At 40.3% G+C, this 14737-nt stretch overlaps 1 protein-coding gene across 3 annotated transcripts in view; it reads right to left on the bottom strand.

Annotated features, from left to right (window-relative positions):
• SACS (sacsin molecular chaperone) overlaps positions 1-14737 on the bottom strand; it is a 58033-nt gene that overhangs the window by 30340 nt on the left and 12956 nt on the right. For 2 of the 3 annotated variants that reach the window (XM_071434066.1, XM_071434065.1), the window contains 3 exons: positions 11227-11765; positions 4610-4760; positions 1857-1944 (listed from right to left, as the gene is read on the bottom strand). In XM_071434066.1, coding sequence (XP_071290167.1) covers positions 1857-1944; positions 4610-4760; positions 11227-11249 — 262 coding nt within the window. In that variant the 5' untranslated portion in view covers positions 11250-11765. Of the gene's footprint in view, positions 1-1856; positions 1945-4609; positions 4761-5016; positions 5125-11226; positions 11766-14737 lie in introns of those variants that run through there. The other variant, XM_071434067.1, reaches the window with a different exon arrangement.

The raw sequence follows: 14737 nt of genomic DNA, 5'->3' as shown, positions 1-14737 counted from the left end.
AACTGATCAACAGACATTACCTAAAATGAAGAAACTGATCTTCTCTAAGTTGGACAGGCAGGTGGAAGTGTTTTAACAACACATTTCATTCACCATGGGAACCACCACAAAAACAGAAAAATAACTTTCCAGTGATAGGAATGAAGATAGACGTTGTTCTCTTTAAGAGCAGAGCTTTGTGTATGTCACAACAATTATTCTGGCTACAGGTTATTATTTACTACATCCTATGAAAGGCTAAACTGATTTTTCTTCAGTATTAGAGCTAGTCATATTTGACACAAAACTGGTACCACAAATTTAAAGGAGAAACTCATTCTACTATAAGAGCAGTCAAGCACTTAGGAGCCCAGAAATCTGTGCAGTCTCCCTCCTCTTTCCAAGCTCAATCAGATCAACCCTCCAGTGACCCAGACTGACCTCAGAGCTGCCCACACTCTGAGCAGCAGGCTGAAGTAAAAACCTCCTCATGTCCCTTCCAACATGAATTACTTCGTGATCATATGAAAAGATCATGCATTATTTGATAGCAGCAATGAATGAACACAAGGGGACATGGATAATCCTCAGAGTACTTCAGCAGTCCATGTGCTTGGTCCTATTGACCATGCACTTCCAAGTTAGAAATTCAGGGCATTTCTTGATTCACATGCTGTAAGGAAAAATCTGTGAACTGGAAGACTCCAGAATGAACACTGAAGACTTCAGATGTTTTAAATTTACTTACCTCAGAACTGTGGGCCAGAAAAAGTTAAGCACTTTATCTAGACATAGATTGCTTACAGTGAAATCTCTAAGAAAATCTCCAATCCTAGGCACAAAAATACAGCAACAGTTTCTCTTTCCCATGGAAGATTTCTTAGGGCCACTACACTTTATTCTCTATATAGTTGCCTGGTGGAAAATAAGACTCCTTTTATTTAATCTACCACAGCCTACACACAGCAAAATATTAGAGCAAACAGTCAAGAATGACAGAAAGAAAAATGTTTGATACCAGAACCATGAGGTCATAGAAATGAGGTCCATTTTCATAGGTGTTTTCTAACCACTTCAGGTTCCAGAGAATGTGAACATGAACTTCTGGCTAATATAGAAACTTCCCTCTGTCACTAAAAATCCACAATCCAGTACATACATGCCTTGAACAGGCTAAGAAATACAATATTTTATGAGACCAAATAAAATATCTGCATGAAAAGAAGGGTTTTCTTCTTCATCATGCCATCTGATTAGCATTTATTTCATTGCCTTACAATAAAGTTATTGTGAGAAGAATAGTAATACTAGCAGACAAATAAAATAATTATGACAGATTTTAATTAGAGCATTTCTGAAGATATTCAGTTATCAAGATATTATGTGAAAAGACAGGCCTTCAGGTTTTTTTTAATAAAAATGTAAATAACAGAATCAAAAGAAAATCAAGTTATCAAAGAAAAAACTCTAAAAACAACAAAAGAAATCCAGAAATTTTTACCAGTGTTATAATTTTTTACCTGGTGGTTACTGAAAAGATATCCTTTCAGTATCAGAATTGTTTTCAAGTATCCAGCTTATTTTATATGACACGAGGCAGCTACAACACTACTGAAAGGCAAGTCTTATTTATTCCAAAGGATAGCAATAACCTAAATTCTACACATTATATCACAGGAAAAAAATAAACACCAAGGCACTTAAAAAGAGAAGTTTAATTTTTCTAGAGCAGAATGAAAAGAACAAGTGACAAACCTAGGACTTACATGAAAAATAATCGCTTCCCATTTAAAGAAGATAAAAATTTCAACTAACTCCATATTGCATCAGAAAATGCTTTGAGCTTCCACTTTATAAACAGAAAATATTTTTCATACCTCCTCCTTTCAACCCTTTTGACTGAAGCTCTAGAAAAACTTGATTTTCAGACTTCTGAAGATCCACAATCTTGATACCATCAGACAACTGAAGGAAAAAAATAAGACAGATCTTGGTCAGAAGTTTCAGTTTGATAATAACAGGACAAAACAAATCAGGTGGAAAAAAATGCCTATAGAAGCATACTAAGAGCAAGCCATGGCCTCCTGTTTCTACAATTGAAAAAGTTTTGTATTCAGGGAAGTTCTGGAAGCATAAAACTAAAACAGTTATTGTTCTAAGGTGCATGCCCACAAAAAAAATTAACATATACAGGAAGTACATAGTCTGTATACTCCACAAATACATCTGGGTATGCAGTTTCCTAGGGGACTTAAACTAAGTAATAGCAGCTCAAAGCAGCAAGAAAGACACTGTGTAGAGGCAGAAGTCTGTCAGAGAAACACCCTTGAAGAATTTGATAGCCTCACCCCCCATTACCTCTACATGCAGACCCATCACAGCATGATCAAGGACCACTGAAAGTCACCTAATCCTGCCTCCAGTGCCTCACCAGAAACACTACAGAGAAACTGAGGCAAACTAAGCAACACATTCCTTAGCAGCCATTGGGAAAACTATTACGTATTCATAGCACATAAAGATTTTGTTGCAATTCTAGTTTCATGTGATGTGTCTCATTCATATACCAAGTGCTGCTAGAAGATTCATATCTGACCCATGTTATCCTGCACACAACAACACATGCAAATTTAGAAGGCCACTGTACTAATTAGAAACTAGGCTAAAATATTATTATGTGAAATTATATTATTATATTAGTCTCAGTTTGTAGTAGATTTTGGGACTACTTCCTCACTTTGATGGGTAAAAGCAAATCACTAGAAAGCAGTTGGTGTTTACACAGACATAGATGCTTACAATCTAACTACACTTAATAAAAGACAGCCCTAGTCCAGAGTACATAATCATTATTTAACATCATTAGTAAGAAAAAAAACTTACGTTCTTTTTTACTTTTATCAGTTTTAAATAGTGATTAAAACAACAGCAGGTTTATCGTAAAACTGCAAAAATATCGTACTTGAGTTGAACTTTCTCAAGACGTAAAATTGGGTTATAAGTATTCTGAAACCACTAAAATATAAAGCAATCCACAGAGTGCTGAAAGCTATCACCAAGCATTAAAGGGATACAGTAACCAAATATTCTAAGGTAGGATTTTTGTATCAAGACACCACTAGAAACTTGGAAGGAAGTTTCTACAGTAAGGAACCATGAAATAAAAAGATACTGGACTTTACTTAACATCTATCAATTGCACATAACAGTTCTAATAGAAAAAATTATTCACAGATTAATATTCTACTATTCAAAAACATTTAAAATCATTTGATCCCAATAAACAGGAGTTCAAAAGTTTATAAAGGATTTTCAAATTTGCTACAGTACAGAATAAATATTCCCATATATATTCTAGTGTATTATATTTAAAAGACCCCAAACAAACAGAACAGCAATTACAGTCTGCTTACTGACTGTTCCCTGCAAAAGATAAGTTTTCTGTGGCAGTCAGATCTTTGCTTCCAGGCAAATTTTAGAAAGTGATACAGAGTTTGTCCTCCAAAAAGGGAAGGCCTGGTGAGAACAAAATCAAGGACACACAAAAAAAGATAAACTACACAAGCAGTTTGCTTCAAACCTGAGCCCTCAAAGCCAACTCATGCTGCCCAGGTTCTTAAAAGCTTCCAAAGCAATACAACCAATATGTGTATCTTTCCTTGTCTCACAGAATGGTTTGGGTTGGAATGGGACATTTGAAGACCATGTAGTTCAACTCCCCCTCCTACCATTGCCATGAACAGGAACTATATCAGGTCTCTCAAAGCTCCATCCTACCTGATTATCAACATTTCCAGTCATGGGGAATCCACAACTTCTCTCAGCAACTTGTTTTGGTATTTTATCACCCTCATCCTAAAAAATTTCTTCCTTGTCCCCAATCTTAGCTTACCTTTCTTTGGTTTAAAGCCATTGTCCCTTGTCCTATCACTTCAGGCCTTGGCAGAAAGTATCCTTCTATCTTTCTTATAAGCCCCCATTACATTTAGAAAGGCCACAATAAGGTTTTCCTAGAGCCTTCACTTCTCTACACCTTTGCAAATCCCCTTGCCCTATTTAACACTAACTTCCAGCCTCCTCTCTCTCCCCTTCTTGTCTCTACTCATCCCATCCCACCAGGTCTCCAGGTTCCCAGTCCCCAAGAGCACAGCTAGAAGCACAGGAAGCAGTACTGAAAGACTGACACCAGGCTGGTGCCTTCAACAGAACAAGGTCATTCATTCATTCATTCGACTCTCTCCTGTGCCCAGACCTCAATTTTCAGCTTGTCACTTTCATCTCACTGTGATGTCAACTCTGCTCTCGAAACTGACCAGAAAGGCAGGAGGGCAGAACAAACACATCAGCACTCTCCGGTTAATTTCTGCTCTCCCCAACAACTCCGCAAAGAAATTAGGGTAAAACACACGGAGAACTTCAGGGAAAGAAAGGAAAAAAAAAAAACACACAAAAACTCGGATGATAAAAGCTGGCACCATCAAGAGCGGTATGAGGGTCGTCCAAACGACCTCCGTGCTTCCCACGGGAGGAACACCTAAGGACAGGCACACACCGCGCCGCCCACGCACGGCACAGGAGCATCCGGGTGGGCACTTCCCGCGGAGGTTCCGCCGCCCCGCCCGGCCCTCACCTCTCTGCCGCGGTGCCACAGGCGCTGCTGGGCGAGAGGCAGCCCGGCCTCCGCCTCGATCCGCCTCTTCACGTCCCGCACGGCCGCCGACGGCGGCAGCTCGAAGGTCCTGCAGCCCAGGCAGTCATGGAGGACGGTCACCCGGGCCAGCCTGCGGCGACACGACAGACACCAGATGAGAAAAGGCTCGCCGCGCCGCCGCCGCCCGCCCGCTTCCCCCTGGGGCACCCGCCCGCTTCCCCCTGGGCCCCCTCCGGAGGCCCGAGACGGACGCCGGAGACCGCAGGGAGCAGAGATGGGTGGGCGAGCGGGCGCTCGTCCCGCTCTCCGAGGGGAAGCGGCGAAGTCGATCCTGCAGGCTCCCCTCCCCGCCCAGCCCAGCCCGGCCCGGCCCGGCCCGCACTCACATCCCGCCGCCGATGCCGGCCCACACAAAGGACCGCTACTCGCCCCGCCGGCGGCGCTCCCCGCACGGGGAAGGGGTGGGGCCGCGCCGCCCGGAGGCCCGCGCCGCGGAGGAGGCGGAGGAGGAGGCGGAGGAGGAGGCGGGAGCGGGGCAAGTGCCGCCCTAAGAGCGCCGGTCGAGGCTGCGGAGGTGCGGCGGGGCCCGGGCGGCGCCTCAGCCTCGGCACACGGAGGCGTTTCCCGCCTCCCAGCGGTCCGGTGTCCCCAGGGCCCTCGGGAGGGAGAGCCCGGTCGCCCGGAGTGAGGCAGAGGCTGCAGCTTCGCATGTATAGCGTGAGCTGTGCCTGAGGATGAGATCTAGAGACGGTACCGCAGGCGCAGCCCTCCTTCGGCAGGGAGGCACGCTGGTGTTTCACGTAATTCACAGCATTCAGGCACCTCCGTATGGAGTACACATAGTTACTGCTGATAAACTTCATTCTTTCTCAAGGAGGCAAAACACAGAAGGAAACATGCCTTTTCTGCTCTCTGTCAGAGAGCCTGGCAAAGGTCAGACATCCTGCCCTATCTCAAAAGGGTGTATGCTAAGTCTTCATACCATTCAAGACTTAAGGAAAGTGCTCTTGCTCCTGAAAGACTGAGCCTTAGCCTGCCTGTGATCCCGATGAATTGAGGGGACACTTGGAGAACCTTATGGAGGGGGCCTGCAGAAAGGCCACTGTTCATCCTGTACAAAGTTCTGCATCCAGGACCATGAGCTGTGCATCAGTGAGGGGCTGGACAGCAGCCCTGCTTCAAAGGAGCTGGGGGATACCAGGGATACCAGGCTTTCCAGATCAAGGAAAGTCTACTCAGTGCAGATGAAGGTACTGTGACCAGAACATAGTGGTGTTTTGGGCTTGCTTTGTTCCCCAGCAGAGGATTACTGACATGGTCAGGGGCCCAAAGCACATGACCTACAAAGAGTATATGAGGGGAGTTGGGCTGTTTAGTCTGAGGATGAGGAGACTATAGGGTCCGCATGGTAACATCCTACACAGACCTGAAGGGCAGTTTCAAAGGCCATGGAGCTGAGCTCTTCTTAGTAGTGCAAGGGGCAATGGCAACAAACTAGCTTGGGAGGTTCGTGTGAAACAGCAGGAAAAATCCTGTCACTAGGAAAGGAGCTGTCTAGAGGTACATGATTGACCTGAACCAGTACTGATCCTCCTGCTTTGAGGAAAAATGTGGACTACAGACCTCCAGCCAACAGTCCCACTTCATTCCAACAGGTCCTCAATTCCAATCATGACCAAACTAAAAACATTTAAGACCTTACTCAGTGACAGGGAGCTAAAACTGATGCGTGACAGCCAAAGGCAACAGAGTTTCTATGGAAGGTGGAAAAAGACACAGGAAACCTTTGCAGAAAGTGTATCAAGCTAAGACAAAAAAATAAGCCCACTAAAATTGATATAAGGTTAAAAAAACTGCGAAGATGAGGTGGATCAGGATCCAACATGGTATCTAAGTAGTTAGGTACCAGTGCTACAACCAGATTACCAGGGCTACAACTGATTTTATTCATCAGCAATATTTGTATATTGAATTCTACAGGATCATAAGGAAATAATGTTGATCTGATCATGCTTTCACCAGAAATAATACAAAAACTATTTCAACATAAAGGAGATGTCTCTACTTGCTTTGGTTTAGGACTTTGTTCATTTTTCTATCATTTTTTATTCATTTTTCTATTGTTTTGTCCTTTTAACTTCCCATTTTGTTACATCCTCTTCAGGGTTCTTCATAACAGAATTTTTCCTACTATGTCCAAAAGGATGAGAAGGCTGCTTTCTAATCTCTTAATGTTTGTCTTTGTGTGTCTTAATACCTGCAGAAGGGACACAAATGAGGGTGACTGGGCAAAATGGAAGGAGTTGATACCCAATGCAGTTCCATCCATATTAGCTACTAAAATACTTTCCAGACATTGGTGAACGACCAAGCCGCATTGGCAAAATCTAGTTCTTCTTTTCTAGGGATCACAGGAGCGATTTAGCATCTTATGAAGCATGCACAAGTGTTTGAATGGGCCCCTGGAGAGGAACAAAGCTATCTCAAGTAACAGCCATGTCTCCTTGTGAAACTTCTCAAGTGGTGGGACACATGCAGGGCCATGGGCCATCCTGCTATCAGTGCCAGGCCGAAGTTCCCCAACCTATGCCACATCACATGACAATACTCACAAATTAGGTCCTGTGATGATTTAACATTAATATTAGAGGAAAAACACTTTGAGTACCACAGACTCTTAGTAACTGTATGTAACCCTTTAGTAGAAGGGAAGAATTGGGAAGACTGGTAATACAGAAATGGAACCTTTCAAGGTTCTGGACAAAGGAATTGGACTCTTGAGCTATTGGAATTTAGCCATGCCTGTTCTCAAAAATCTAATCCCCTTACTTTTACTTCATGTCTAAATAAAAATATCCTAGAAAATGATGAAACAGAAATCACAGTGACTGACAAAAAAAATAAAAGAGTACATATTCCAACTTGCAGATTTTTGCAACAACAACAACATCAAAAATAAATTTTAAAATCTCATCCATTTGGAGATCTAGGGTAATCCTAGAAAATTTCAAGGTATCATGTACAAATTTGTTATGCAAAACTACTAAAAATTATTTCACATGACAATGTTAAAAAAACCATTTGACTTTAACAGCAAGGAATTTTTTGACTACCCATGGTAATTAAAAAAATATATATATAAAAGGCTGGGGTCTGATTTGAGAGTTTTAAAATATTATATAGAGAATTTCCTATGCTAACAATTTTATAACTACTTTTCCAAGGAGAACAGCACTTAGATTTAAAAATACATATGGAAAATTCTCCTGTGGCTATAAATAAAATCTAATTGTTTCAGAATGAAGTCATATAAGCCATACAAGAAGGGACATGCAATAAAAAACATTAAAAAAATTAACAGTCTCTGCAACATTAAATTATTTTTATAAAATGAAAGCTATTTTCACAGTAACATTTCCTTGAAGACAGAAAATTCTGCATTGCAGAACCACCTTATATTTCCAATTATTTAAAATAAGACTGCAGTACCAGAAAAAATATGGATGCCAAGTCCCTTCCATCCTGCCAGTGTGATTAGAAAGATGGAATGGAGTCTACAAAGGGGTGTATGGCGTGATAAGAAACAGACATGACTAGGTCACTCCTGCCAGAGGAAAACCGCTGCAGCACAGCAGCTTCCAGCAGAGCAAGTAACATTCTGCAGTGCTGGCAGGCAAGGAGCAGTGACTCAACAACTTCATCTGGGTTTGAGACAGTGCACACCAAACTTACAGCAAAGCTTCCTTTGACACAACAATCACTGACCTTCATTCTTAAATTAATGCTTTAAGTGTTACCAACAGATGCTTTAAACATTGCACTGTATGTATTTCCCAGCAGTCAGAGATTACAGATTGCATTGGTCCATAGTCACTGCCAGGAGCTTGCTATGCCCTTGCTTTACTAATGCAACTTCTTTTCAAGAAGTTTGAAAATAAGCCTACCCTTTGTTGATGACACATGTGCTAGTCATTGGCAAGCCACCCCTTACTGTACAGTTTCTGTTTCATTTGAATTGCTCCACTAACAGAAAACATCTGATCTTTCTCTAGCTAGAATTCTATCTAGTACAAATGGCCAAAAAAAACCCCCAACCTATGACATGTGAAGTGTTTGATTCAAACAAATGTCTCATTTTTCCTCAGATCTGTTACACAAATTGGATAATTTGATGAAACTATTTATTTTAGATTGGTGCAGTGAGCTTACACAAATACTCCTACTTTGCACCCCTCATGTGAAACCATTATTAGCAGTTTCTAAGCAAAATATCTACAGGATCATAGCTTAGTCAAACATTGATGAACTGAAGTATTATTCCTTCTTCAAGCTGACATGTTTATAAAAGTCAAATATCAACAGAACGGGATTTTTTGAATAGTACTAGAAATGAGCAAAACCTTTAAGGGCACAGAGACCAGGAACAGATATTTATTTTCATCTAATGATTTTGATCTCTCTGGGATTTGCTTTAATGTACAAGTGAGTTCCTTGATGGCACTAAGCAAATTCTAATGGAAAATAGTTTAAAAACCTATAAAAGTTGTTTCAGTTTTTTCTTTGCAAATAAGGAGCAAAGCAAGAAGGCAAAAATAAATTACAAAATTTCAAAATCTCAAATGCTGAAGTAAAATTTCCTCTTTGATCCGCCCTTAAGAAAATACTACTTTAAGCGAAGTCCTTGAGGAGACAACTCAACTATAGAGCAGTAACCATTTCTCCACAAATTTGAATTCCTGAGAATTGCTGAGTTTTCAATTCCAGATGGTACAAATAACAAAATACCAGTACAAAATGTTTGACATTTCAAATTACGCAAAATATTATACCAAATTATAAAAATAGACTCCTCAATTACTCTTCAGGGATTGCAATAGGAGGGAGTGCAGTATTGCAAGAGCTGCTGTTGGCATACAATTTTTAATAAGCAATATGTTAAATTACTGGTGGTATTTTCTTTTGGCCTTTGGTGCCAATAAAAGGGCCAGATTTAGAACATCCACTTTAACCTTGAAACATCAAAAGAGCAGAGCCTAAATTTGCAAATTGATTTCAGGACCTAATGTAGGCTCCTAAACACCTTCATTAATGCAGGCCTAGGGTTTTTTCCTCCATTGAGGACACAGATTCATCAGGTTATCAAAGCTGGGGTTTTTCCATACTACCTTAAAACATTTTTCCTATTTTAATTTCAGAGTTAATGAAGCAACTATCTTTCCACTAAGGAAAATCAACTCATTAACTAAAATGGTCCAGATTACACATGTATTAAACATTTTAAGTAGTATTTATTGATCTCTATTTTTGCTGAATATTACATTCAATAATACTTCAAAGTTTCATAACGTTTTCTAGGCATCAGTGAACAGAGTCCTTTGTATTTAGAGAAAACTAGAATTTAGAATACAAAATAGAAGGAAATACAAGACAAGTAGTTTTAAAAATTGTGAAAAACCACAACTTTGAGCACTTCTACAAATATCTCTTCATCAGATAGTGGATGATATCCAGCAATATCCTTCCAGATAATCATAGCTCTTTTCCACCTCTGTATCAGTTCTGTCTCGCTCATAACACAATTCCATAGAGAAATACAAGCTACAATTTATGCTTCAGAAAACAGAAGGACAGGTGGCACAGAAGAAGAAACATGAGTCACATGTAAGGCTAATAAGAGGAAGGGAGGAAAAGGGGAAGAAAGCACACAGGTCATCCTCTTCTGGGTAAACACAGAGAAGTGAAAAAATCCTCAGAGATGCCCAGATGTATAAGAATTGCATTAGAAGGGCCTAGTTAACTAACCTGCAAAAAAAGAGAGATTCAAAGCCCCAGATTTTCTATCCCACAGTCAATGGCAATGGACATATATAACTTCCATGAGTTTTCACAGAGTTACCCAGGGAGCCAATGGAACAGATCCTGAAAGAGTAGTCAGCTATTGCTAACAACCACTGTCTAACACAATGCAAAGCCCACCTTCTTAACACACAGGAAAAAACAGAGGCTATACACTAAAGAACATCAAGGGGGATTCTGCAGATTGCAAGGCTGAGGGTGAAAGCTGTCTTCTTCCTGCAGGCTCACTGAAATAAGAACATTTCTAATTACAACTTTATGTTTTGTAAGTGTTTACAACAAGTAAACACTTATCTCATTAACTTTGTGTAGACATGTTGGCACAAAGAACTTGCTTTGCATTTTAGGTGTTGGCAAGAATATACATTCATCCCAGTGAAACAATCTGTTGAATTCTGAGTTAGGCAAGCACAGGAAGGAAACTTTCACTTGTTTACAAAAAGTGCTATAGTGAATGGAGACTGTAAATTGAAAGTTAGACTATGAACCCTTTAAACACAGGAGTTTTTTTCAAGCAGTTCTCATTAATTTCATGGAGACGATTCATAAGCAAATGCAGCAGAACCTGGCACCTATAGAATATTTTGTAATTTAAGAAAATAATTTCACCTTTAAAAATAGCAATTTTATACAAACACTAGCCAAGTTTCAGACTTCTTTAAATTACTGACCATGGATGTTTGAGCAAGAACATGCCAGCCTAACAGTAAATTTTTTTTGCTTGGTTGGTGTTTTTTTACCTGTTCTTATCCTTGATCTCCATTGTCTCTTTTTCTTTGATATCTTCTTGATAGGAACATGAAGCAGATATTGGATTTATAAATTAGAAAGTTATTTTTTAATCCTTTTTGCTTATCATCTCTTCAGTGGACACCAGAAAGCCCAAGCATATGAAAGTCAATTCGGTATTTACTCCATCCCTTTTCTGCCCAAGATGTCTCTGTGCATCACCGTTTGCTACTTCTCCAGTTTTCTTTTAAAGCCACTTGCTTATTTGTTCACAGAAGTTCATTCTCTTATAATCAAGAACAGATCTCAGAAAGCAAGGAGGTCTTGTTCAGTTTCTCTAATTTAGCCTGAATTCAGGCTATATTCTTGTGCTATTGATTTCTATTTATCTTCTAGAAAAGGCATGGAATTCTGGAAGCTGATGTTTCTGCTGTCTTCTTTTTTTTCTGGAAGCAGGCACAGTTGGAAGTGTATCAGTGAAGCCCAAAGTCTGACATGTCTTCTTCATCCCACCTGCTAGAAGATACTTCTTACCATCAGGTCAGGAGTTCTGGAAGAAGGAACACAAGGGAAAAGGGGAGGGTCATTCATGCAGAAAGAGTTGAGCTGAAGGGTATGAAAAAGCCATTTCCTTTGAGGGCATAGTTGCAGTTACCAGTATGGAGTGAGTCATGATACTAATTATAAACTGCCTCATGCATTGCTTGTAGGCACACGGAGGGAGAGCTGACACAGAGCAGTGAGGTTTCCTGCTTCTCCTCCAGTTTAATACCATGCAGTCAGCTCGGTGACAAACACGCAGAGATGCAAGCATGCTGGACTGAATGGGTGCCATGGCTTAATGCCAGCTGGCAACTAAGCACCCAGCAGCTGCTCACTCTCTCCCAGTGGGATGGGGAGCAGAACCAGGGAAAAAGGTAAAATCTGTGGGTTGAGATAAGAACAGCTTAATAAGTGAAAATGCTATCATTAATATTAATAAGAGTGAAGTAATGGCAATGCAAAGAAATACAACAAAAAGAGAGCCAGAAATAATATCCGAGAAAGAAAAGTGATGCACAAAACAATTGCTTACCACACACTGATCAATGCCCAGCCCATCCCTGAGCAGAGATCCATCCCTCATGGCCAGTACATCCCAGTTTATACAGTCAGCCTGACATTCTATGGTCTAGAACATTCCTTCAACCCCTTTGGGCTTAGCTGCCCTGGCTCTGTTCCCTCCCAGTTTCTTGTGCCGCTCCTTGCTGTCAAAGCACAGAAAACTGAAAAACCTTGATTTAGAGTAAGCAGCAACAAGCAACATCAGCAAGTTATCAACATTATTCTCATACTAAATTCAAAACCACAATGCTGTACCAGCTACTAGGAAGAAAATTAACTCTATCCCAGCCAAAACCAGTAAAACTGGCAACTGTTCTAGGATATATATTCCTCTACACTAGATATTACAGTCTGGATATAAAACTATGCCATCAAGGAAAGTAACAGGCTGGGCAGAGATTTCATGGAGAAGGATTTTGCCCCTCTATTCAAATGGCTTGCAGCTAGGGGAAGAGGTTAACTAGTTTGCACTGACTTTTCACTGGGAGGATTCAAACTCTTCCCAGCTAATCCCCAGTCCCAAGCTATATAGGTCAACATCTACCCTATGCTACCTTTGGGAACTATTTCCACTGAATTTCTGTAGCACCAGAACAGTGTACAAGTGAGGCAAGGTGTGTGCTGTCAAGCTGCAGAAAACAACATACTTCACTATTAAGTTATTACCCAAGGAAGATGAGTTTTAGAGAGCTGGGAGTCCTGACAATGGTGTTCAATTATTGTTCTGCATCTGTGCAAATGTAAATCCTTCTCTGAGCCTCTGACAGTGTTGGAAAGTCTTTTCATAATGTGCAGTTGCCTATGTCCCCCTTCAAACAGCAATGCACAGACATTCCTTCCTGACCCAGAAAGAAAACCAACTGTGGCTAAATTGCAAAATATTAATTAGACGTAAGCATGATACTGAAATACAAATTGTGTGAAAGAAAGGGAAGTAGAATCTGTAGCTTAGATACTAGGGTTTTTTCAATACTTAAGGATTTTACCTACTCATTAAAAAAAATGTTGAAATGTATGACTCCTGAATGCATATTTACTGTGATAAGCATTATGAAGAATTTAAGTTAACATAATGTTTTTAAGTTGCCTCAATATAAATTTCTCTTTCTGTGGATGCTGAGATGTATATCTACCTTATAAACAAAAGAAAAGTCTACCCTTAAGTTATACTTAAATAATAAAGACAGAAGCAAAGAGCCTTGCAAATCCAGCCCCATTTTCCCAGATGTGAATGATTTCAAAGAGAGCAAAAGGATTGCAGCCCAGCTGCATAATGGGTTGCAGTTGGAGGGGAGCACTAAGGGAAGCTTTTTGGCTGCAGTGGAAAGCCAGGCTCAAGAGACCCAAGCACTGTGTGTGTACCTATAGAAGATAAGGGTAGCTTATACCAGTTCCTCTAAAATGTCATTAGAAAAAAATCACACATGAAAAGTATTTCAAGTTATTTGAGCAGCTTCAATTGCCTTGAGGAACGATAAAGGAAAAATACGTTATAATAGAAAGTAATAGAAAGCTAATTATGACTTTAGGAGACAGCCTCTCCATAATTAGTGAGTGACACACTTTCTCAGACTCCATTCTATTTCTAGACTTGGTCTCTCAAAGATTGTCCTTTATTATGTTGCCCCCTTGATATGTTACTTTTCTTGGTACTGACACATGCTTGGAAAACAAATGTATCTTCTAAGATTTTTGACAATGACAACTTGTTCAGAAAATTGAGAGGTCCAAATTACCTAAAAACAGCCTAAAATTATTGATACAATAAATACTTTGCTTAGCAGAAAAGCACATTCTAGCACAGTGTGAATTGACATCTCTACACCAGCAAATAATTCCAGTAGTCCTCGAAGGTGCTTGGTCTTGCCAGCATAGATGTGACCAAAAGTTTGGTACCAGATCACGTTACAATCCTAGAAAGATTTCAACACAGTCATGTCTATGTTGTCTCCCATGGAAAGAAAGAGAGCCAACTTGGCTGCCAGATACCAGATACAGATTTATCCTGGTACACTTAACTTACTGACCTTACACTTCCCCAGTGCCTGAGCTGGTCATACAGGTTACCTTATACTTTTATATGATACTGAGCTGCAGCATCTGAGAGCAGTCTCTAATTGAATTTATTGCTATAGCCAACCATAAATCTCTCCTGGAGGAGAAAAAAGCCAGTTATAATCAACACCTATGCCAATTTTCTGCTGTGAAATTTATTACCTTTTAGGATAAAACACCCTTGCTGGAGGATTTTATGTGTGTCTTTAATTGAATTTTGGGGGAGGAGGTTTAGCAGTCAAAGTGCAAAAAAATCTTCAACTTTGTGGATGCCTGTGATTAGTTGTAGGTAGGAACCACAGGTATAGCTACACAAATACCTAATTTTGCCTCCAAACCAGGTAGGTGGATATGTGTGTATAT

Source organism: Agelaius tricolor, unplaced genomic scaffold (genome assembly GCF_023055355.1).
Source record: "Agelaius tricolor isolate 1412-34295 unplaced genomic scaffold, bAgeTri1.0.p SCAF_9, whole genome shotgun sequence".
Taxonomy (NCBI): Eukaryota; Metazoa; Chordata; class Aves; order Passeriformes; family Icteridae; genus Agelaius; species Agelaius tricolor.
Note: the sequence above shows the minus strand (reverse complement) of the source record. Positions and strands in the feature narration are given on the sequence as shown.